Source organism: Trachemys scripta, chromosome 12 (assembly GCF_013100865.1).
Source record: "Trachemys scripta elegans isolate TJP31775 chromosome 12, CAS_Tse_1.0, whole genome shotgun sequence".
Lineage (NCBI taxonomy): Eukaryota > Metazoa > Chordata > Testudines > Emydidae > Trachemys > Trachemys scripta.
Window position 1 is genome coordinate 44,169,303 of NC_048309.1, and position 25,912 is coordinate 44,195,214.

General features: G+C 43.8%; 2 protein-coding genes across 2 annotated transcripts; both read left to right on the forward strand.

Annotated features, from left to right (window-relative positions):
• Window positions 1-7,347: 7,347 nt before the first annotated feature.
• On the forward strand, window positions 7,348-10,344 carry LOC117885856 (olfactory receptor 10C1-like). Its single transcript, XM_034787370.1, has 2 exons — window positions 7,348-8,250; window positions 10,312-10,344. Exons 1-2 carry the CDS (start codon window positions 7,348-7,350, stop codon window positions 10,342-10,344), a joined length of 936 nt encoding a protein of 311 aa, XP_034643261.1.
• A 9,824-nt stretch (window positions 10,345-20,168) lies between these two features.
• On the forward strand, window positions 20,169-22,465 carry LOC117886269 (olfactory receptor 10C1-like). Its single transcript, XM_034787948.1, has 2 exons — window positions 20,169-20,179; window positions 21,544-22,465. The coding sequence occupies exons 1-2, from the start codon at window positions 20,169-20,171 to the stop codon at window positions 22,463-22,465; spliced, it is 933 nt and encodes a 310-aa protein (XP_034643839.1).
• The last annotated feature ends 3,447 nt before the right edge of the window (window positions 22,466-25,912 follow it).

Consider the following 25,912-nt stretch of genomic DNA (forward strand, 5'->3'; position numbering starts at 1 on the left):
TTAAAAAAATAATTGTGAATAATTGCACTGTTAAAAAAAAGAATGCCAATTGAAATTTATTAAATATTTCTGATGTTTTTTGCATTTTCAAATATATTGATTTCTATTACAACACAGAATACAAAGTGTACAGTGCTCACTTCATATTCTTATTTTTTATTACAAATATTTGCACTGTAAAATGATAAATAAAATAAATAATATTTTTCAATTCACCTCATACAAGTATTGTATGCAATCTCTTTATCATGAAAGTGTAACTTACAAATGTAGATTATTTTTTGTTACATAACTGCACTCAAAAACAAAACAATGTAAAACTTTAGAGCCTACAAGTCCACTCAGTCCTACTTGTTCAGCCAATTGCTAAAACAAACAAATGTTTTTATATTTATGGGAGATACTGCTCACTGCGTCTTATTTACAATGTCACCTGAAAGTGAGAACAGGTGTTTGCATGGCACTTTTGTAGCCGGTGTTGAAAGGTATTTTGCGAACAGGGGCTGCTAACAGGGAGTTTCACAAGGGAGTTCTCCAGGTGAAGGAGGAGCAAATACAGGACCCTTGGGGTAAGTGACTGTCTGTAGGGTGTGTTTGTTTGTGTTTGGGGGTTACTTGCTGTGTGCTGAGCTTGTGTTTGCCAGTCTGTTTGTTTGTTTGGTTGTTTGAAGGATCGTGTGCTGTGGCTGGCAGTTGGAAGCTGTGAGCTTCAAAGGAAGGTCTGAAGGCTAGAAGCCTCTGGTAATTGGCTGAGCTTAATCAGTGGGCGGGGGATTCACCCAGGCCAGGGCTTTATAAAGCAGTACACAAGCGACCAGGGAGCTTTTGCAAACAGGGGCTGCTAACAGGGAATTTTGCAAGGGAGTTTGGAAGGGTAGCAGGAAGGGAGCGGGGTCCCTTGCTGGTTCTATCTTAAACCCTTTATTCCCCTTAAAACCTATAAACCAAACTACATTCAAAACTTCTTGCTTTAAACAACCCCTTCATTAACTAGGAAAAAATGCAGGCAGAAGCCCAGCTGCAGAGTGGGGGCTATCCAGTTTATTGCACTGAGTGCAGCATGTATGATTACCTGCCCCGTGGGCGGGTGGCATATGTGTGCATTCGGTACAAGGAGCTCCTGGCCCTCAGAGACCACGTACGGACTCTGGAGGCAAGGGTGGCAGAACTGGAGGAGCTAAGGGAGGCAGAGAGGTATGTTGATGAGGCTTTCCGGGACACTGTAGAATTGTCCCACCTCTGGTCAGACAGTCCCTGCGCTGTTGAGGAGGATGAAAGGCCCAGGGAAGCAGAGCAGTCAACAGGAGCAGAAGGAAACCTTCCCATAGTTGGGACCCTCCTTCCAGACAGTGCTGGGGTTGCCTCTCGCACTGAGGTTACCTCTCCGGGGGAGGGAACTCCAGTTGCTAGGAAAAGACAGGTATTAGTATTGGGAGATTCGATCATTAGAAATGTAGATAGCTGGGTTTGTGATGACCGGGAGAACCGTATGGTGACTTGCCTGCCTGGTGCGAAGGTTGCGGATCTCTCGAGGCATCTAGACAGACTTATGTGTAGTGCTGGGGAGGAGCCGGTGGTCATGGTACATGTAGGTACCAATGACATAGGGAAGAGTAGGAGAGATGTCCTGGAGGCCAAATTTAGGCTGCTAGGGAAGAGACTGAAATCCAGGACCTCTATGGTGGCATTCTCAGAAATGCTCCCAGTTCCACGCGCAGGGCCAGGTAGGCAGGCAGAGCTTCAGAGTCTCAATGCGTGGATGAGACGATGGTGTAGAGAGGAGGGGTTTACATTCATTAGGAACTGGGGAAACTTCTGGAATGGGGGGAGGCTATACAGGAAGGATGGGCTCCACCTAAACCAAAGTGGAACCAGACTGCTGGCACTAAACATTAAAAAGGCTGTAGAGCAGTTTTTAAAGTAGGAGATGGGGGGAAAGCTGACTACTGCAGAGGACCATGTGGCTCGGACAGAGACTTCTCTTAGGGGAGAGTCTAATGATAGAGATTCTCCAGGTTATAGTCAGGAGCAGAGGATGGAAGAGGATAAAGTAGGGGCCAGATCAGATGATAAACATTCACATAAAAAAGAATCTGATACATCAGAAAAGGGCAGACAAATAAACAGTGACAAGTTTTTAAAGTGCTTGTACACAAGTGCTATAAGTCTAAATAATAAGATGGGTGAACTAGAGTGCCTTGTGATAAAGGAGGATATTGATATAATAGGCATCACAGAAACCTGGTGGACTGAGAGCAATCAATGGGACACAATCATTCTGGGGTACAAAATATATCGGAAGGACAGAACAGGTCATGCGGGGGGGTGGAGTGGCACTATATGCAAAAGAAAATGTACAATCAAATGAAGTAAAAATCTTAAGCAAATCCACATGTTCCATAGAATCTCTATGGATAGAAATTTCATGCTCTAATAAGAATATAACATTAGGGATCTATTATAGACCACCTGACCGGGACGGTGATAGTGATGATGAAATGCTAAGGGAAATTAGAGAGGCTATCAAAATTAAGAACTCAATAATAGTGGGGGATTTCAATTATCCCCATATTGACTGGGAACATTTCACTTCAGGATGAAATGCAGAGATAAAATTTCTCGATACTTTAAATGACTGCTTCATGGAGCAGCTGGTACGGGAACCCACAAGGGGAGAGGCACTTCTAGATTTAGTCCTGAGTGGAGCTCAGGAGCTGGTCCAAGAGGTAACTATAGCAGGACCGCTTGGAAATAGTGACCATAATACAATAGCGTTCAACATCCCTGTGGTGGGAAGACCATCTCAACAGCCCAACACTGTGGCATTTAATTTCAAAAGGGGGAACTATGCAAAAATGAGGGGGTTAGTTAAACAGAAGTTAAAAGGTACAGTGACTAAAGTGAAATCCCTGCAAGCTGCAAGGGGAATTTTTAAAGACACCATAATAGAGGTCCAACTTCAATGTATACCCCAAATTAAGAAACACAGTAAAAGAACTAAAAGAGAGCCACCGTGGCTTAACAACCATGTAAAGGAAGCAGTGAGAGATAAAAAGACTTCCTTTAAAAAGTGGAAGTCAAATCCTATTGAGACAAATAGAAAGGAGCATAAATGCTGCCAAATTAAGTGCAAGAATGTAATAAGAGAAGCCAAAGAGGAGTTTGAAGAACGGCTAGCCAAAAACTCCAAAGGTAATAACAAAATGTTTTTTAAGTACATCAGAAGCAGGAAGCCTGTTAAACCACTAGTGGGACCCCTTGATGATCGAGATACAAAAGGAGCGCTTAAAGACGATAAAGTCATTGCGGAGAAACTGAATGGATTCTTTGCTTCAGTCTTCACGGCTGAGGATGTTAGGGAGATTCCCAAACCTGAGCTGGCTTTTGTAGGTGACAAATCTGAGGAACTGTCACAGATTGAAGTGTCACGAGAGGAGGTTTTGGAATTAATTGATAAACTTAACATTAACAAGTCACCGGGACCAGATGACATTCACCCAAGAGTTCTGAAAGTCTAACGTCTGTACCGGGCAAATTAGTCGAAACAATAGTTAAGAATAAAATTGTCCGACACATAGAAAAACATAAACTGTCGAGCAATAGTCAACATGGTTTCTGTAAAGGGAAATCATGTCTTACTAATTTATTAGAATTCTTTGAAGGGGTCAACAAACATGTGGACAAGGGGGATCCAGTGGACATAATGTACTTAGATTTCCAGAAAGCCTTTGACAAGGTCCCTCACCAAAGGCTCTTATGTAAATTAAGCTGCCATGGGATAAAAGGGAAGGTCCTTTCATGGATTGATAACAGGTTAAAAGAGAGGGAACAAAGGGTAGGAATAAATGGTAAATTCTCAGAATGGAGGGAGTAACTAGTGGTGTTCCCCAAGGGTCAGTCCTCTGACTGATCCTATTCAACTTATTCATAAATGATCTGAAGAAAGGGGTAAACAGTGAGGTGGCAAAGTTTGCAGATGATACTAAACTGCTAAAGATAGTTAAGTCCAAAGAAGACTGTGAAGAACTTCAAAAAGATCTCACAAAACTAAGTGATTGGGCAACAAAATGGCAAATGAAATTTAATGTGGATAAATGTAAAGTAATGCACATTGGAAAAAATAACCCCAACTATACATACAATATGATGGGGGCTAATTTAGCTACAACAAGTCAGGAAAAAGATCTTGGAGTCATCGTGTATAGTTCTCTGAAAATGTCCACGCAGTGTGCAGAGGCGGTCAGAAAAGCAAACAGGATGTTAGGAATCATTAAAAAGGGGATAGAGAATAAGACTGAGAATATATTATTGCCCTTATATAAATCAATGGTACGCCCTCATCTCGAATACTGCATACAGATGTGGTCTCCTCATCTCAAAAAAGATATACTGGCACTAGAAAAGGTTCAGAAAAGGGCAACTAAAATGATTAAGGGTTTGGAACGGGTCCCATATGAGGAGAGATTAAAGAGGCTAGGACTCTTCAGCTTGGAAAAGAGGAGACTAAGGGGGGATATGATAGAGGTATATAAAATCATGAGTGATGTGGAGAAAGTGGATAAGGAAAAGTTATTTACTTATTCCCATAATACAAGAACTAGGGATCATCAAATGAAATTAATAGGCAGCAGGTTTAAAACAAATAAAAGGAAGTTCTTCTTCACGCAGCGCACAGTCAACTTGTGGAACTCCTTACCTGAGAAGGTTGTGAAGGCTAGGACTATAACACCGTTTAAAAGAGAACTGGATAAATTCATGGTGATTAAGTCCATTAATGGCTATTAGCCAGGACGGGTAAGGAATGGTGTCCCTAGCCTCTGTCTGTCAGAGGATGAAGATGGATGGCAGGAGAGAGATCACTTGATCATTGCCTGTTAGGTTCACTCCCTCTGGGGCACCTGGCATTGGCCACTGTCGGTAGACTGGATCCTGGGCTAGATGGACCTTTGGTCTGACCCGGTACGGCCTTTCTTATGTTCTTATGTATTTACATTCCAGATATGCTAAACATTCATATGCCCCTTCATGCTTCAGCTACCATTCCAGAGGACATGCTTCCATGCTGATGATGCTCATTAAAAAAATAACACATTAATTAAATTTGTGACTGAACTCCTTGGGGGAGAATTGTATGTCTCCTCTTCTGTTTTACCCACATTCTGCCATATATGTCATATTCTAGCTGTCTCAGATGATGACCCAGCACATGTTCGTTTTAAGAACATTTTCACATCAGATTTGACAAAACACAAAGACGGTACCAATGTGAGATTTCTAAGAATAGATACAGCACTCGACCCAAGGTTTAGGAATCTGACGTGCCTTCCAAAATCTGAGAGGGACGAGGTGTGGAGAATGCTTTCAGATGTCTTAAAAGAGTAACACTCTGATGTGGAAACTACAGAACCCGAACCATCAAAAAAGAAAATCAACCTTCTGCTGGTGACATCTGACTCAGATGATGAAAATGAACACGCGTCGGTCTGCTGTGCTTTGGATTGTTATTGAGCAGAACCCGACATCAGCATGGACGCATGTCCCCTGGAATGGTGGTTGCAGCATGAAGGGACATATGAAGCGCATCTGCACGTAAATATCTTGCGATGCTGGCTACAACAGAGCCATGCAAATACCTGTTCTCACTTTCAGGTGACATTGTAAACAAGACGTGGGCAGCATTATCTCCTGCAAATTGTAACCAAACTTGTTGTCTGAGTGATTGGCTAAAATAGGACTGAGTGGACTTGTAGGTTGTAAAGTTTTACATTTGGTTTTTTTTTAGAATGCAGTTATTTTTTGTACATAATTCTACATTTGTAAGTTCAACTTTCATTATAAAGAGATTGCACTACAGTGCTTGTATTAGGTGAATTGAAATATACTTTCTTTTGTTTTTTTACCGTGCAAATATTTGTAATCCAAAATAAATATAAAGTGAGCACTGTATGCTTTGTATTCGGTATTGTAATTGAAATCTGTATATTTGAAAATGTAGAAAACATCCCAAACTATTTAAATAAATGGTATTCTATTGTTGTTTAACAGTGCCATTAATCGTGATACATTTTTTTAATTGCTTGACAGCCCTAGTAGTTATGTGTGGCAGTGAAAGGCTCCAGCAGTGGGAGACTGTGGGGAGATGCAGGAATTTTTCCCCATTCCCACACTCATTCCCTGTGGTGGGGAAACGCTCCAGCAGGGGGTGTTTGCAGGACACTACGCTGCTAAAATAGAAGTGTAGATGGGGCAGGCATTGCTAAGGCATGTAGAGAGCCATGTAGGGTACATACCCTAAGTATCTTGCATGCCTTTACCCACCTAAGCCATGCCTTACCATCTAAACTGCCACGTTAGAGGGTCGTATCATGTATGCCTCCATAAGTACTGTGCAGTATTGATGTACCCATACAGAGAAACATGGACTTTAATTTTCCTTACTATACTGTAATATTCATGCAAGCCACTTGGGTCCAGTGAAGCTACTCCTAATTTATTGCAGTGTCATTAAGAGGACAGTTGTGGAAAAGAAAGGGATTACAAAAGGTTTAGAATGTGGGAAATGGGAAGATTAATAGGTAGATAAAGAGAGGCACAAACAGAGGTGCAGGCATGAATGTAGAGGGGACAAAGTATATGAAATCAGGATTAAGGGTGCTGAAGCCGATGGACTGTTGCCAATTTCATGGAAAGGAGAGGAGAAACAAGCCATCTCTGTTGCAAAATGCATAACATAACTCTCACATGTATTCCCATGTAGTCTGTTGGAATTGTAATGCAGTGAAATTATGATAAACAACTCTATGTTCTCAGCTGATGTATATTGACCTAGCTTCCTTGATTGTGCCACACACCAGGCGAAAATCTGCTAAGGGATCATATATTATTTTAACATACATGCCCCAAAAGACTTGGAGGCAGATTCTGACATTTAGTTCCATCACTGTAAATCCATTGAAGCTGTGTCTGATCGCACTCATGGTTTACAGATGTACAATTTCATCAGTCAAAGTTTTTTTTCCTTTGATGCTAGTAAAAAAGGTATATTTACACTGAGGTTAGGAGCATACACCAATATAAACCTGTTGTGACTGAGAGGAGAATGCAAACCATCAACCTTATTGAAGTTACTCCGGATTGATAGTGTTGTGACAGGAGAATTGGAACAAAATAGTGTCAGTCCTGATTCATATCAGACAGACAGAGGGATGTATGTGTGGAGAGATAGTGGACAAATTGTGATAGATAGATAGATAGATAGATTAGATATCGTTTGACTTGATTTAAAGTATCAAACTAATATGTAGTTTTTCTTTTTAATTCTCAAGTTGAATTATACTGAAGAAGAAAATGAGAAAAAACACGTCTGTGATTGAGTTTGTCATACTGGGCTTCTCTAATTACCCAGACATGAATCCTGTTTTATTCATGGTATTTCTATGTATTTACATCATCACAGTGCTGGGCAACATCCTCATCATTATCATCATAAGTGTGGATCCTGTTCTTCACACCCCTATGTATTTCTTCCTCAGGACCTTGTCTTTCTTGGAGATCTGTTACACATCAGTGACTCTACCCAAGATACTAGCCAACTTGGTCTCAGAGAGTAAAACCATGTCCTTTGTCAGTTGTGCTGTACAGATGTATTTCTTTCTATTCTTCGGTGTTACTGAATGCTTCCTGCTTGCTTGTATGGCCTATGACCGCTACAGTGCCATATGCAACCCACTGCACTACACTGCCATCATGAATAAGAGGGTTTGCATCCAATTGACAGGTGGCTCATATATCTGTGGCACCTTGGCGGCCATGGGGCACACAACTTTTGTCTTCACACTTCCTTTTTGTGGATCCAATGTAATCAATCACTTATTTTGTGAGATCCAGCCGGTGCTGAAGCTGGTGTGCGGGGACACCTCTTGGATTGAGATCCTGATAATTTTGGGTGCTGCCTTCGTCCTAATACTGCCTTTCATGCTGATCCTGGTGTCCTACATCTGTATCATCTCCACCATCCTTAACATTAGGTCCACTGAAGGCAGGCGCAGAGCATTCTCCACCTGCTCCTCGCACCTCATTGTGGTGACGTTGTTCTATGGGACGGCCCTTATCATGTATGTGCGCCCCAAGTCCAGCTTCTCTCCAGATGTGAACAAGTTACTCTCTCTGTTCTACTCAGTGGTGACACCAATCTTGAACCCCATTATCTACAGCCTCAGGAACAAGGAGATGAAAGGTGCTTTGAGGAAAACAGGGATGAAGATATTTCATCCAGAAAAATAGACAATTTCCCTTCAGCTGGGTTATCCCCTAGGGAATATCTCACCTCTCAAGAGACTCTACAGCATGGAAGAGACCAAGACACGTCTCAGCATTATAAAGAAATTTTATCTAATCAAAGGTAGTGCTGGAGAACTTTTTTTTTTGAAGTTTGTATTTTAATTAATTTTTTAAAATTAAAATTATGAATTTCAGCAAAAGAAATTAGGATTTTTTTCAATCCCCTTCTGTCCTAAAAATCTGTGACTATTTAGAAAAGAAAAGAAAAGAAAAGAAAAGAAAAGAAAAGAAAAGAAAATTACACTGCTCCCTCTTCGCATTTTTTGACCTGTTCTAATTCTAGTATATCTATATTTTGTAGAAAAATCTCTCATATTTAAATTAGAGTTGGTTGAAATTTCTAAATTCCTCAAAGATTTCTCTTCACTAAAGTCAAAGAAAAATACATGTATTGGGTGGAGGAACTTGAAAATGTTTTGCTATTATTTTTTCACCTTCAGTAGAAGTATTTTAAATTTTTAGCACTTTGCAATTCATTTCAAAATATGCTTTGAAAGGAATGTCAGATATCTCAAAAAGAATGTCAACTATTATTCCTTCCCATTTGTCAATCAGTTCTAATTCAAACCATAATATCATTTATAATTAGATTGCACATGGGATATCTGAGGTCTAAGAGGAAATCTGCATTGCTGGTGAACTCATATATACCATTCTTTGGTCCTGGGACATGTAAAGCCATTAATCACAGCTTCTATTTTTGACCAGGAATTCATTGTTCATCGGGGTACATCCAGTGTGATTAATATGTCTCCTTCTCGCCATGCTTAAATTTTAGGCATATTGAAAGACACTGTGATTCACAAAGCCTGGGTTTGGGGCCTAGGTTCCCTGAAGAATGAGAGGAGGGAGATAGGCACCAAACAATGGGCTCCACAAAAGCCAGGATTCAGTGTGGGGAACTACCTAAACTTGCTAATGGGGTATGCTGAGTTGAGGCATATGTGCTAGGCCCTGCCCCTCAACAGGAGTCCAGTGCCTAGGTCCAGGCTGAAGTGAAGTGCCTATCTCTGCTTGTGATGTACAGACAGGAACTGTCTGCTGGAGGTAGGTTCCTAAGGGGTTTCGTGCAAGAAACAATGGAGGAGGAGTTGGGTGCAATAGAAGCTTCCCTATACCTTTTAGCTTAGAGGCTTTGGTACCCACCTGGGAGGTGGGAGACCCCCCGTTCAGTTTCCTATCTATCTGATGAGGAGAAGGGATTTGTAGAGGGGGTTTCCACCTCCCAGATGAGTGCCTTAACCACTGAGCTCTGGGACATTCTGCTGTGGGGTTCCCTCAGCCTTACCTGTTGAATGGAGTTCCAATTTACATAAATAATTAAAGAGTTGTCAGAGCAGTGCACCTGGCTCCTGGGGCTGCCACCTTCCAGGGGAGAACCCCAACCACCAAACTAGAGAGTGAGTCTCACATGCTCTTTCACCTAATGAATATGCAAGTATTTATAAAAAAAAAGCCATGAGGCAGGAAATGTCTGTTCAAATTCTTTGTCCTTTTCAGGGGGAGGGGAACTTGAACAGTGGATGTCCTATACCCCAGGTGGGTGTCCTAACTGTAGGTACCCTCTACTAGAGGGATCTCTGAACTGATTTGGGATTGTTACAATTGGGAAAATCCTGAGAGCAGCAATCCAGCCTTGGAAACTTCTGCTTCCAAGGGATGCAGGGAGAGCATGCAGTGGGCTCCATCTTGGTGGGGAGCAGAGATCCTGCTGTGGGGGGAGGGGTGTCTGTGGAGATTTCTTTGTGAAGCTCTTTGCAAGCCAGGACTGCTGCTAAGCTGCTGCTATAAAGCCAGAAGCTGCTATTGAGAGTCTGCTGGGACTTTGACCTAGCCAGGAGCCAGGGCAGCTATTGTTGGACCAGTGGAGCCAGTGCAGAGAATGTTGCTGTACCCAGAACTGACTGAAGTGGGCCTGCAGTGAAAACAGTGTGAGGAGGGTTGTAAACATCTGGTTTTTTACCAGAACTCCTGGTCAAAAAGGGACACTGGCGGCTCCAGTAACCAGTGCTGACCAGGCCACTAAAAGTCCAGTTGGCAGCGCAGCAGGATAAGGCAACCTCCCTGCGTGTCCTGGCTCCGCATGGTTCCTGGAAGCAGCGGCATGTCCCCCCTCTGGCTCCTAGGCTATGGGGCAGCCAGGGAGCTCTGTGTGCTGTCCCTGCTCTGAGATCCGGCTTCCCAGCTCCCATTGTCCAGGAACCACAGCCAATGGGAGCTGTGGGGGTGGTGCCTGTGGATGGTGCATCACGTTGAGCCGCCTCGCTGCGTATCCTCCTAGGAGATGGAAGGGGGACATGCCACTGCTTCCGGGAGACACTTGAGGTAAGCGCCACCTGAAGCCCACACCTCCTACTGCAACCCAACCCCCTTCACCAGCCCTGAGCCACCTCCCACACTCCAAACAACTCAGCCCCAGACTGGAGCCCCCTCTTGCACCTCAAACCCCTCATCACCAGCCCCACTGCAGGGCCCACACCCCCAGCTGGAGCCCTAATCCCATCCTACACTCCAACCCCCTGCTACAGTCCAGAGCTCCCTCCCACACTCTGAACCCCTCATTTCTGGCCCCGCCCCAGAGCCTGTACCCCCAGCCGGAACCCTCCCTCCCTCCCACACTCTGAATCACTTGGCTCCAGCCCAGAGCCCCCTCCTGCACCCCAATCTCCTCATCCTCAGCCCCACCCCAGAGCCTGCACTCCCAGCCAGAGCCCTCATCGCCTTCCACAACCCAAACCTGTGCACCAGCCTGGGGAAATTGAGCAAGTCAGGGAAGGTTGGGGAGAGCGAGAAATGGAAGGATGGGGGATGGAGTGAGTGGGGTGGGACCTCAGAGAAGGGGGTCTGGGTTTGGGGCAAGAGTGTTCTGTTTTCTGTAATCAGAAATTTAGCAACCCCAAATTTGAGTAACCACCACTTTTGTTGTTTGGGAAAGTGCTTGCAAGGGAATGGGGACAGCAAAGAGACTATAAAGGGTTGCCTGAGTCTGAGGGTATGTCTACACTATGAAATTAGGTTGAATTTATGGAAGCCGTTTTTTTAGAAATGGTTTTTATACAGTCGATTGTGTGTGTCCCCACATAAAATGCTCTAAGTGCATTAAGTCGGCGGACTGCATGCACAGTACCGAGGCTAGCGTCGACTTCTGGAGCGTTGCACTGTGGGTAGCTATCCCACAGTTCCCGCAGTCTCTGCCGCCCATTGGAATTCTGGGTTGAGATCCCAATGCCTGATGAGGCTAAAACAGTGTCGTGGGGGATTCTGGGTACATGTCGTCAGGCTCCCCCCTCCCTCGGAGCAACGGCAGACAATTGTTTTGCGCCTTTTTTCCTGGGTTACCTGTGCAGACGACATACCACGGCAAGCATGGAGCCCGCTCAGCTCAGCTCACCATCACCATATGTCATCTGGGTGCCAGCAGACGTGGTACTGCATTGCTACACAGCAGCAGCTAATTGCCTTTTGGCAGTAGATGGTGCAGTATGACTGGTAGCCATCATCAGCATACTTGGTGCTGGCAGATGTGGGACTGCATTGCTATACAGCAGCAGCTCCTTGCCTTTTGGCAGCAGATGGTGCATTACGATTGGTATCCGTCGCCGTCGTACTCCTCAGTGAGTTCGGTCACAGGCGCCTGGGCAGACATGTTTTGTCTCCTGGAGACTCAGTCCTGCCGGCAGTCCTATTGCACCGTCTTGACAATGATGGCTAGCAATCATAATGCAGCATCTTCTGCCAAGCACCCAGAAGATGCCAATGGCTATCAGTCATGCTGCACCGTCTGCTGCCAGCCTAAGATGTAAAAGATAGATGGACCAGATTTGTTCTGTATTCATTTGCTTCACCCTCCCTCCGTGAAATCAACGGCCTGCTAAACCCAGGGTTTTGAGTTCAATCTTTGGGGGGCCATTCTGTGTGACAGTTGTTTGTGTTTCTCCCGGATGCACAGCTACCTTTGTTGATTTTAATTCCCTGAGCCATGTCGTCAGTTGCCCCTCCCTCCCTCCATCAGAAAATAGTTTTGCAGCTTTTTTTTGAGCCCAGACGCTATAGCACTGGGATCATGGAGCCCGCTCAGATCACTGTGGTAATTATAACAAAGAGTCTGGTGGCACCTTAAAGACTAACAGATTTATTTGGGCATAAGCTTTTGTGAGTAAAAACCTCACTTCTTCGGCTGCAACCTTGTAGATACAGACTAACACGGCTACCCCCTGATACTTGACAACATGTGGTAATTATGATCACTATAAACACCATGTGCATTATTCAGGAGTATATGCAGAGCCAGAACCTGCCAAAGCAAAATCAGGCGAGGAGGCGACTGCAGCGCGGCAACGAGAGTGATGAAGAAATAGACATGGACATAGACCTCTCACAAAGTATGGGCACCAGCAATGTGCAAATCATGGTGTTAAATGGGGCAGGTTCATGCCATGGAATGCCAATTCTGGGCCCGGGAAACAAGCACACACTGGTGGGACCGCATCGTGTTGCAGATGTGGGACGATTCCCAGTGGCTGCGAAACTTTCGCATGCGTAAGGGCACTTTCATGGAAATTTGTGAGTTGCTTTCTCCTGCCCTGAAGCACCAGAATAACAAGATGAGAGCAGCCCTCGCAATTGAGAAGCGAGTGGTGATAGCACTGTAGAAGCTTGCAACGCCAGACAACTACCGGTCAGTCGGGAATCAATTTGGAGTGGGCAAATCTACTGTGGAGGCTGCTGTGATCCAAGTAGCCAATGCAATCAAAGACCTGCTGGTAGTTGGTCAAGGGTAGTGACTCTGGGAAACGTGCAGGTCATAGTGGATGGTTTTGCTGCAATGGGATTCCCTAACTGTGGTGGGGCGATAGACGGAACCGATATCCCAATCTTGGCACCGGAGTACCAAGCCAGCGAGTACATAAACCGAAAAGGGTACTTTTCAATGCTGCTGCAAGCACTGGTGGACCACAAGGGACATTTCACTAACATCAACATCGGATGGCTGGGAAAGGTACATGATGCACGCATCTTCAGGAACTCTGGTCTGTTTCAAAAGCTGCAGGAAGGAACTTTCTTCCCCGACCAGAAAATAACCATTGGGGATGTTGAAATGCCTGTAGTTATCCTTGGGAACCCAGCCTACCCCTTAATGCCATGGCTCATGAAGCCGTACACAGGCAGCCTGGACAGTAGTCAGGACCTGTTCAACTATAGGCTGAGCGAGTGCAGAATGGTGGTAGAATGTGCATTTGGACGTTTAAAAGTGCGCTGGCGCAGTTTACTGACTCGGATAGACCTCAGCGAAACCAATATTCCCACTGTTATTACTGCTTGCTGTGCGCTCCACAATATCTGTGACAGTAAAGGGGAGACATTTATGGTGGGGTGGGAGGCTGAGGCACATCGCCTGGCCGCTGATTACATGCAGCCAGACACCAGGACAGTTAGAAGAGTACAGCAGGGCGCGGTGCGCATCAGAGAAGCTTTTAAAACCAGTTTTGTGACTGGCCAGGCTACGGTGTGAAACTTCTGTTTCTTTCTCCTTGATGAACCCCTCCCCCTCCCAGTTCACTCTATTTCCCTGTAAGCTAACCACCCTCCCCTCCCCTTTTCGATCACCGCTTGCAGAGGCAATAAAGTCATTGTTACTTCACATTCATGCATTCTTTATTGATTCATCACACAAATAGGGGGATAACTGCCAAGGTAGCCCGGGAGTGATGGGGGAGGAGGGAAGCGCCAGGTGGGGTGGGGGAGGAGGGAAGGACAAGGACACACTGCACTTTAAAACTTTAACACTTATTGAAGGCCATCGTTCTGTTGCTTTGGCAATCCTCTGGGGTGGAGTGGCTGGGTGGCCGTAGGCCTCCCCACCGCGTTCTTGGGCGTCTGGGTGAGGAGGCTATGGAACTTGTTGGTTACACAGGAGCTGTAGCAGCTGTCTCTGCTCCTGCTGCCTTTTCTGCAGCTCAACCATATGCTGGAGCATATCAGTTTGATGCTCCAGCAGCCGGAGCATTGACTCTTGCCTTCTGTCAGCAATCTGACACCACCTATTCTCTTCAGCCCACCACTTGCTCTCTTCAGCCTGCGATTCAGCCCGCCACCTCTCTGCTCGTTCATATTGTGCTTTTTTGCACTCTGACATTGTCTGCCTCCACGCATTCTGCTATGCTCTGTCAGCGTGGGAGGACATCTGGAGCTCCGAGAACATATCATCCCGAGTGCGCCGTTTTCTCCTTCTAATCTTCACTAACCTCTGCAAAGGAGAAACATTTGCAGCTCATGGAGGAAAAGGAAGAGGTGGTTTAAAAGACACATATTAGAGAACAATGGGTACACTCTTTCATATTAAATTTTGCTGTTCACATTACACAGCACATGTGCTTTCGTTACAAGGTTGCATTTTTCCTCTTATATTGAGGGCTTGCCGGTTTGGTGTGAGAGATCACTCACGCAGTGCCAGACAACAGAATTCAGCTTGCAGGCAGCCATGGTAAGCCACAGTCTTTTGGCTTTTTTAACCTTCATAACATGTGGGAATGGTTTCAAACAGCAGTGCCCTCATTCCCCATACCAAGCGACCACTGGGTTGACCATTTAAAATGGGTTTGCAATGTAAAAGGAGGGGCTGCGGTTTCCAGGTTAACATGCAGCACAAACCCAACTAACCCCTCCGCCCCACACCCAATTCTCTGGGATGATCACTTCACCCCTCCCCCCCACCGCGTGGCTAACAGCGGGGAATATTTCTGTTCAGCCGAGCAGGAATGGGCACCTCTGAATGTCCCCTTAATAAAATCACCCAATTTCAACCAGGTGATCGTGAATGATATCACTCTCCTGAGGATAACAAAGAGAGATAAGGAATAGATGTTGTCTGCATGCCAGCAAACACCGGGACCATACGCTGCCATGCTTTGTTATGCAATGATTCCAGACTACGTGCCACTGGCCTGGCATGGTAAAGTGTCCTACCATGGCGGATGGAATAAGGCAGCCCTCTCCAGAAATCTTTTGCAAAGGCTTTGCGAGTACATCAAGGAGAGCTTTCTGGAGATGTCTCTGGAGGATTTCTGCTCCATCCCCATACATGTTAACAGACTTTTCCAGTAGCTGCACTGGCCGCAAATGCCAGGGCAAATTAATCATTAATCATTAAACACGCTTGCTTTTAAACCATGTGTAATATTTACAAAGGTACACTCACCAGAGGTCCCTTGTGTGCCCTCAGGGTCTGGAAGCGTGCCTTGGGTGGATTTACTGCCTCCAGGTCCAGGGTGAAAAACGTATCCTGGCTGTTGGGGAAACCGGTTTCTCCACTTCCTTGCTGGGAGCTATCTTCATTGTCTTCATCATCATCTTCCTCGTCCCCCAAAACCGCTTCCATGTTGCGTGATTCTCCATTGATGGAGTCAAAGCACAGGGTTGGGGTAGTGGTGGCTGCACCCCCTAGCATGGCATGCAGCTCACCGTAGAAGCAGCATGTCTGCGGCTCTGCCCCGGACCTTCCGTTTGCCTCTCTGGTTTTGTGGTAGGCTTGCCTTAGCGCCTTCATTTTCACGCGGCACTGCTATGCGTCCCTGTTATGGCCTCTGTCCTTCATGCCCTTTGAGACTTTTTCTAATGTTTTGGCATTTCGTTTACTGAAACGGAGTTCAGCTAGCACTGATTCATCTCCCCATATGGCGAGCAGATCCCGTACCTCCTGTTCGGTCCATGCTGGAGCTCTTTTGCGATCCTGGGACTCCATCATGGTTACCTGTGCTGATGAGCTCTGCGTGGTCACCTGTGCTCTCCACGCTGGGCAAACAGGAAATTAAATTCAAAATTTCACGGGCCTTTTCTTGTCTACCTGGCCAGCTGTCCAGAACGGTCACAATGAAGCACTCTGGGATAGCTCCCATAGTCCAATACCGTCAAATTCCATCCACACTACCCCAAATCTGACCCAGAAAGGCTGATTTCAGTGCTAATCCCCTCATCGGAGGTGGAGTACAGAAATCGGTTTAAAGGGCCCTTTAAGTCGAAAAAAGGGGCTTCATCGTGTGGACGTGTCCAGGCTTATTTCGAGTTAACGCTGCTAAATTTGACCTAAACTCGTAGTGTAGACCAGGCCTAAGAAGAGATGAAGGGGTCTTATCATCCATCCAGGGTTATTGATCTCTGGTTGTAAAAACTCCCACCTTCAGAGGGCTTATGAAGCATGTAATGACCCTAAGTTAGCATCTCTCTGCCCCTTGTACACTGATTTAAATTGGTTGTGACATTTTTAATTAATCTCAGCCTGTTATATCACATTTTCTTAAATTGTTAAATAAAGGTGTGTTTACTCTAATCTAAGCATATATCGGGTGTTTATAATCAGTGCCTTGAGTAAGACCCATTGCATAGATTAGCTCAGGTTTATTCCTGGAGATTCCCAAGGTATGTCATTGAGTGGATACAGGACCCAGCCCAGTGGAGGAACCACCAAGATTCTATCTTTGCTGGTTTGTGGGTTTCACTGAGCCTTATATACAACATTGTCTCAGTACTAAACAACATTTTTATTAAAAAAAATAGAACAACATAAAATTAAGACATCTCACATTAAATGCATTAAAAACTAGCTAATTGTTAGATCTCAAAATGCAACTGTAAACAGGGAATCATCATTGAGTGGGAGTGTGTCTAGCAGGGTCCTATAGGTATCAGTACTTAGCCTTTCACTAGTCAAGATTTTCATCAATTACCTGGATTATATTTGTAGGTGACACAAAAGTTAGGGCTGTATAAAATAATGAAGCTGATAGGTCACTGATTCTGAGTGATCTGAATTGCTTGGTTAACTGTGAACAAGCGTACAATTGGCTTTTTAATCCGGCTACATGTAAATCTATGCATCTAGGAAGAATGAATGCAGGCCATACTTACAGCATGGGGGACTTTATCCTGGGAAACAGTGACTCTGGAAAACATTTGAGGGTTGTAGTAGAAAATCAGGTGAACATGAGCTCTCAGTGCAATGCTTTGGCCCAAACAGCTAATTTCATCCTGTGATGCATAAACAGGAGCATCTCGAGTAGGAGTAGAGGGGTTATTTCACCATTGTATTTGCTGTGGTGTAACCACTGCTGAAATGTTAACAGAGGGTCCTGTGGCACCTTTAAGACTAACAGAAGGACTTAAAGGTGCCACAGGACCCTCTGTTACTTTTTACAGATTCAGACTAACACGGCTACCCCTCTGATGCTGAAATGCTGTCTACTTCTTCTGTCCACAGTTCAAGACGGTTACTGATAAATTTGAGAGGTTTCAGAGAAGAGCCATGAAAATGATTAAAGGATTAGAAAATCTGCCTCACAGTGATGGACTAAAGGAGCTCAATCTATTTTGCTTTAGAAAGAGAAAATTAAGAGGTGACTTGATTACAGTGTATAAGTATCTACATAGAGAACAAATATTTTAATAATGGGCTCTTCAATTTAGAAGAAAAAGATATAAACATGATGGAATGGCTGAAAGTTAAAGCTAGACAAATTCAGACCCAAAGTAGGGCATACACTATCCATTGGAACAATTAACCAAGGGTCATGGTGGATTCTCCCTCACTGACCATTTTAAAATCAAGATTGGATATTTTTCGAAAAGATCTGTTCTAGGAATTATTTTGGGGAAGTTCTGTGGATTGTGTCATACAGGAGGTCAGATGAGGTGATCACAATGGTCCTGTCTGTCATTGGAATCTATGAATCCAGATGCCTAGAGAGAGGCCACGTTGCTCACGCCCAGAGCCTTACAAGCAGGCATCTAGGGTACATTGACATCAAGAAACTGAGCTGCCTACAAGGCTTTGCGAACACCAGTGGTAGCTAAATCTGGGATTTAGGCACCTAAAGTAGCATTTAGGCACCAAACTCTATTTGTGAATCTAACTCTAACCCTTCCTCACAATGAGGATATGAGTTGGGGGTAATGTTTCCATTGACGTGCATTAAAGGCCAGACTTGCAAAGGATTCAGGTCATTCAGGTGCCTAACTCTGAGTCAAGTCAATGGGAATTAGGCACGTATATACCTTGATAAACATGGGCCTGGCTGCCTAAGTCACTTTCAAAAATGGTACTTAAGCTTGTAAATCACTTAGATGTTTAGAAAATTATATAGATTAGATTGATTAGAAAATTTTACCCTTGATTAATTAGGAGCAGGTTCTGCCAATCTTGTTCACATTGAAAATAACGGAGCTTTTGTACATGAAGGTGCTATTAATTGTTTTTAAGACTCTTTCCTTTGATGTTGTGAAGTTGCCATTTGTCAAAGATAGCATGTGCTCAGTCCTGTAATTGTGATGTGATGCAACGATCCTGCCATTTCCCTTGGGTGGGAATTGTGTGCACTCAATGGCATTTGGCTGGAGGCGTCCTGCATTTGGACCAAACTATGAGGCCTTTGCTTGGTTATGAGAAGTGGAATTTCGAAAGGTGCCTACAGGATTTAGGACTTTAACACACAACCAAAGATGCAAATATTCTGTGCCAAATTGTACTCCTATTGAAGTCAACTATTTGGAATTGATTTTAATGGGAGGAAGACATTGCCTGAATAGCTATGATATGGCTTCATATAATGGGGTATTTGAGGTGAATCAAAGACCAGGTCCCCAGGGTTTCTAAAGAAGCTGTTAAATTTTCCCATTCCTTCTGATACTGAATTTGTTGTTGATCACAGAAAGGAGATGAATGTGGCCTGCGGAAGAGGTGAGAAATTTCTTGTTTTGACTATATTTCCTTTGGATTCTTCTAAATGTGCTGAATCTAGATGAGTCTCCTTAAATTCCTATCATTTCTTGAACTGAAATGTGCTCTGTTTTAAAGTTCCAAGCACAGATATTCAACTGAGTGCAAAATCACAAGTGACTGTATTGCAGGTAATAGTAGAACAGTTTTCCACCAGAAAATGCTGATTTGATTAAATCAAAACCTTTTACATTGCAACGTATTGATTCTGTCTAAATTTGGATAGGACATTATCAGCAAGTTTTGACTATTTTATTCAATTCAAAATGATTACATGGGAAGATATTCAAATATACATTCAAATGAAATATTGTTAGATGATTGAAATGAAACATTTCATCGTGTATTCATAAGATTCCAACAAAATAGTTTTGGAATATATAATTTTGTAAAATAAAATCAGATATTTTGCCTTTTCATCCTGGTTTGTGATTAAATTAAATTTGGAAATCTTTGTATTTACCATGGGGCATAAATTCTGTTTTTTGATCAAATATAGTTAATAATATGAAAACTCTGATCTCACTTAATTGAGTTTACACTGATGGAACCATGTGGACTTCAATGAAATGACTGTGTACATCAGAAGATGATCTGATAGGGTAGATGTTTAGCTACCCCAGCTTTCCTCCTATTTTTCACTGGCGTAATTTGCATTAATTGCAATGAGTTTCACAGGGATAAGAGAGAGGAGAACCATGACCTAAATAACTGTAATTTGACAAAGAGACTTAGGAGACTGTCAAAATATTTATTCAGTAATAATTCATTATTGGACTTTTGGTGAAGACTCAGGGTGCAATTTTAGTGATGAGCAGGTCTCAAATACAAATAAAATAAAATGCAAATAAAAATTGCACTCAATAAAAACTGATTCCCATATATATACACATTCAAGAGGACAATAATTTTTACAGTCATGATCTAGATGGTTTACATAAGGAGAGACACGTGTTCTCATCTTCCTTACCATAATGTAATGTTACTGCAACTCATTTGGCTCCAATGAAGCGACTGCTAATTTATCATAGTATAATTAAGCTTAAGAAAGGGACAACTAATGGGGGAAATGTTAGACTTCTATCAAATCATGAATGGTGTGGAGAAAATGAAAAGGGAAGTCTTATTTACTCATTTGCATAACATGACAAACCAGGGGTAACTCAATAAAATTAATAGGCAGCATGTTTAAGACAAGCATAAGGAATTATTTCTTCATATGTACACAGTGATCGTGTGGAACTTATTGCCAGGGATGTTGTGAAGATCAAAAGTATAACTGGGTTAAAAAAAGAATTAGATAAGTCCATCAATAGCTATTATCAAAGATAGCCAAGGACACAACCCCATGCTCTGGGTGTCCCTAAGTTTCTAACTATGAGAAGCCGGGACTGGTTGAGAGGGGATGGATCACTCATTAATGACTCTGAACTTGTTCATCCCCTTTGAATCATCTTACACCGTCCACTGTCAGAAGACAAGATACTGGGCTAGATGGACCATTGGTTTGATTCCGGGTGAGCACCCTTACTTTCTGAAGTAAGAGTAGAATTGGTGAAATGAAGAGGATTAATAAAGTTTTATGATATGGGGAAAAGGGGAAGATTAATGGGTAGATAAAATCGGGCACAAACAGAGGTGGAGGGATGAAGAAAAAGAGGACAAAGTAAATCAGATCAGGATTACTGGCACTGAAGTCAATGGACTGTTATCGGTTTCGTGGAGAAGAGAGGAGAAACAGGCCATTAGATTATATGTATGTGTGTGTGTGTGTGTGTGTGTGTGTGTGTGTGTGCTATAGAGTAGCACAGTGAATAGCATAACCCCCACACGTGCTTTTCATATAGACAGTTGGAATAGCAATGCAGTGAAATTACGATAAACCCGTCCATATGCTCAGTTGAAGTATATTGGCGCAGCTTCCCAGATTGTGCCACATTCCCGTTGAGAATCAAATAAATGGTGATACATTATTTTAACATACATGTTCCAAGAAACTTGAGTGCAGATGTTGAAATTACTTACACCAGTGTAACTCTATTGAACCTGATTCTGGTTGCACCTCTGTTTTATATAATTATAAGATCATTGATCTAAGTATTTTTTCTTCTGATGCTAGTATAGAACAGGTGCATTTCCACTGAGTTTATTAACATACACTAATATAAAGCCAGCGATACTGAGGAAAGAATGGAAACCATTGACTTCAGTGAAGTTACTCTGGAATTACTGTGTTGTGATAAGATAATTGGTCCAAAATGGTGTCAGTCCTGATTCATATCAGACAGGCAGAGGTATGGTTCCGTGGAGAGATAGGTGAAAGAACATAGATTAATAGATAAATAGAAAAATAGATTTAATTCACTGTACCAAACTAATATGTAGTTTTTCTTTTTATTTCTCAAGATGAAATATGTTGATTGAGAAAAAATGAGAAATAAGACCTTCGTGACTGAGTTTGTCATACTTGGCTTCTCTAACCACACAGACGGGAATATCATTCTGTTTGTGGTGTTTCTATGCATATACATCATCACAGTGCTGGGCAACATCCTCATAATCATTGCCATAAGTGTTGATCCGGCCCTTCACACCCCCATGTATTTCTTTCTCAGGAACTTGTCCTTCCTGGAGATCTGCTACACCTCGGTCACTCTGCCCAAGATGCTGGCCAACCTCCTCTCAGAAGACAAAACCATCTCCTTTGCTGGTTGTGCTGTACAAATGTATTTCTTTCTATTCTTTGGTGGAACAGAGTGCTTCCTCCTAGCTGCTATGGCCTATGACCGCTACTGTGCCATATGCAACCCACTGCGCTACACGGCCATCATGAATAAGAGGGTTTGCATCCAGCTGTCTGGTGGCTCATGGATCTGTGGCACGCTGGTGGCTCTGGAGCACACAATCTTTATCTTCACACTTCCTTTTTGTGGATCCAATGTTATCAACCACTTCTTGTGTGAGATCCAGCCGGTGCTGAAGCTGGTGTGCGGGGACACCTACTGGAATGAGGTCCAGATCATTGTGGGTGCTGCTGTCATCCTCATTCTGCCATTGTTGCTGATCCTGGTCTCCTACACCTGTGTCATCTCCACCATCCTTAAAATTAGGTCTGCTGAAGGCAGGCACAGAGCCTTCTCCACCTGCTCCTCACACCTCATTGTGGTGATGTTGTTCTATGGGATGGCCCTTATCATGTACGTGCGCCCTACGTCCAGCTTCTCTCCAGATGTGAACAAGTTACTCTCTCTGTTCTACTCAGTGGTGACTCCAACCTTGAACCCCATTATCTACAGCCTCAGGAACAAGGAGGTGAAAGATGCCTTGCGGAAAACAGGCATGAAGATATTCAGTTAAGACAGAGATTATTGTCCTTCATCAGGTTTGTCATCCGTGGACTGTCTAAACTCTAACGGGACTTTACAGCTCTGAAGAGACCAAATGGCATCTGAACTCTACAAAGAATTTCCCTTTATCAATCTGGTCAACCTGTTCTTAAGTATTGTATTTCCAGGAAATTTTTGATTAATATTTTGAATGTTGACAAATCAAATGAGGAAAAATTATTTAATTTATTCATTTGAAATTTCCTTCAGGCCTTAAAAGCAATTAATTCTATTAAAATAAAGAAAAAGAAAGGAAAACTTTGAAATGTCATCTCTCCCCTTCCCATTTTTTGAGCAGCTCTAATCTGTAATTCAAGGATATCTGGATTTTATGAAAAAAGTCTTCCTTATTTTAATCAGAACTGGTTGAAATTTCCCATATGACCTTTTTCTCCCAAAAGCTGATGATAGAAATGTGTGTTGGGTAAAGAAACTTTCATGGGACATCCAAGGTCTAAGAATAAATTTGCATTGTTGGTGTGATTCTTGCCAAGGCAATCCAGGGTTGCTTATAGTGAAATCAAATGTAAGTTTATTAAATAAAGCACAGATATTCGAATGATAGTAGGCAGAAGCATTGGAAACCAATGGTTACATATAAAATCATAACTGTGATGTAGAAACCCCACACTGGACAAGAAGGGGTTAAGGGATTATTTTGGGCTGAACCCAGGCCCCCCTCCCGGTTCCACATGCAGCAAATGCTCCATCTGCTAGAGGCATTAAAAACAGGGAATTAACTCATTTGAGTAGCAGAGCTGGAGGTGAGCAGCCCTGCAGCCCACAGCTCCAGCAGCTCAGAGCACAGGGAAGCCTAAAGGCTCTCACACAACTGCCCAAAGGGGCCCTCCCTGAGGGTAGGGAGGACCCACCCTAGAGACAACCAGAGAGGGAAGTATTCTGTGGATCTTGGACATTGGTAACCCTCTCTTCTTTTGGTTTGGATTTCCCCACCAGGGGAAAGCCTCGGACGAAACTGACCCCGGGGCAGGGGGGACAAACGAGAGGTTGCCAGGGTCCAGGATTGGAGCACAGTGGAGTGGGAGGACTCGGGCTCTTCTCCCTACAATCCCTTTGGCAGTCAGCAGTTGCAGCCATGACCACTAGGCCGTGCTCCCCAACCAATCCCTGAGTGAGGACTATTACTTAAGACACCTTCAAGAGCCTAGATTTAATTAAGAACAGCCTCAGGAACAAGGAGGTGAAAGATGCTTTCAAGAAGACAGGGATGAAGACTGGCCAGAGACAGGACACTAGACAGGGAGGGCTCTGAGTTACTACAGAGAATTCTTTCCCAGGTATCTGCCTGGTGGGTCCTGCCCACATGCTAAGGGTCTAACTGATCACCATATTTGGGGTCAGGAAGGAATTTTCCTCCGGATCAGATTGGCAGAGCCTCTGGGTTTTTTTCCGAGTGGTAGCCATGTTAGTCTGTATCAGCAAAAACAATGAGGAGTCCTTGTGGCACCTTAGAGACTAACACATTTATTTGGGCATAAGCTTTCGTGGGCTAAAACCCACTTCATCAGCTGTATGGAGTGAAAAATACAGTAAGCAGTATATATATTACAGCACATGAAAAGATGGGAGTTGCCTTACCAAGTGTGTGTGTGTGTGGGGGGGTCAGTACTAACGAGGCCAATTTGATCAAGGTGGAAGTGGTCTATTCTCAACAGTTGACAAGAAGGTGTGAGGTATCAACAGAGGGAAAATTACTTTTTGTAGTGACCCAGCCACTTTTTTCACCTTCCTCAGCATGGGGCACGGGTCACTTGGAAGCTTAAACTAGTGTAAATGGTGAATTGGCTGTAACTTTAAGCTTTTAAACCATGATTTGAGGACTTCAGTAACTCAGCCTGAGGTTAGGGGTCTCTTATAGGAGTGGGTGGATGAGGTTCTGTGGCCTGCAATATGCAGGAGTTCAGACTAGATGATCACGATGGCCCTTTCTGACCTTATAGTCAATGAGTCTATGAGTAACAACGTACTCCCCCATCTAATAAAGTATAACTCTCTGGCACTTTACAGCCAGGCTGGATGTGACCTCCTGTTTCATGAGACAAAACACAACGTTGCTTGTCTCCTCAGGGAAGGATACAGGGAATGTTTTTGCACCCCATATCGAACTGCCCTTTGTTCTGTATTCATAAACAAGAGGCCCTCCTGCTGATTGATTATTCCTGTATATTTGCTTTCTTGTAGATATCACAATCTCTTAATCAGCACTTGGCTCTGTATGCAAATAAGCTAACATTATGAGGCAGACAGTATACAATGCACACATGACTAGACAGGAAGATAAGCATCTGTTACCAACTGCCTGAAGGGCCCATGTCCTAGGTGTGTCACCTCCTGGTAACCTTCCTTAACTTCAAGACCTTGAGAACATCATTTCCAGTATAGATGCATACATTTTTAAATATTAGCCATCCATGCATTTCACAATACTTATGATGACCACAGGGCTACGTACATGCCACCCTTTGGCGAACTAATATGCAGATATCTGACCTAATGAATACCTGAATAAACCTCTGCCCCACCTGTCCATGCCCTCTGAAAGTTAGCAACAAGAGGTTGCTGGTTCATAGTTGGTCAGCTTATTTTTATGATTGTGTGGTCCTGGGACATGAAAAATCCTTCATTGCAGGATCTTTCCCCCCCCCTGGGGAATTCATTATTAGCCAAGGGTTCATCCAGTATTATGAGTTTTTCTCCTTCTGAGAAGGCCTAAGTTGTAGGCACCTAGAAAATCATTGGGATTCACAGAGCCTGGGCTAGGGGCCCAGACTCCCTGTGCAATGAGTGGAGGGAAATAGGCACCAAATAATAGGATCCATAAAAGCCAGAATGGTGAGTTGAGAACTGGCTAAATTAGCTAATTGGAGATGCCGAGTTGAGGGGTGTGTGCTAGGCCTTGCCCCTCAACAGGAGTTCGGCGACAAAGTCCAGGCTGAAGAGAGGCGCCTACCATGGCTTGGATTCCACAACCAGGAAGCCCTCTCCTAGAGTTAGGTGCCTATGGGGTTTCTCACAAAAAAACTAAAACCAATACAAAAAACAGCAATGGAGGAGGAGGTGGTCCAGGAGGAGCTGTCTCAGAACCTTTAGCTCAGTTGCTAGGGCATTCACATGGGATGTGGGAGACCCCCTGCAGTTTGGTTCCCCATCTGTCTGATGAGGAGAAGGGATTTGTATCAGGGTTCTCACATCACAAGTGACGGTCATAACCCCTGGTTACAGGATATCCTGATGTGGGGCTCCCTCAGTCTCTCCTGTTGGAGCTGTTCCACTTGAATAAACAACTAAAAAGTCACTGGAGCAGGGGGACAGGAACTCAGGGCTCTCAGCTTCCAGGGGATTACGCTAACCCCACACAGGAGAGGCAGTCTCACACACTCTCTGCCCCAACGAATAT

Coding starts and splice junctions, on each gene's coding strand:
- LOC117885856 (XM_034787370.1), top strand. CDS start 7,348: ATGAGAAAAAACACGTCTGTGATTGAGTTTGTCATACTGGGCTTCTCT. Junction 8,251..10,311: donor TGAAAGGTGCTTTGAGGAAA/ACAGGGATGAAG, acceptor TTACCAGAACTC/CTGGTCAAAAAGGGACACTG.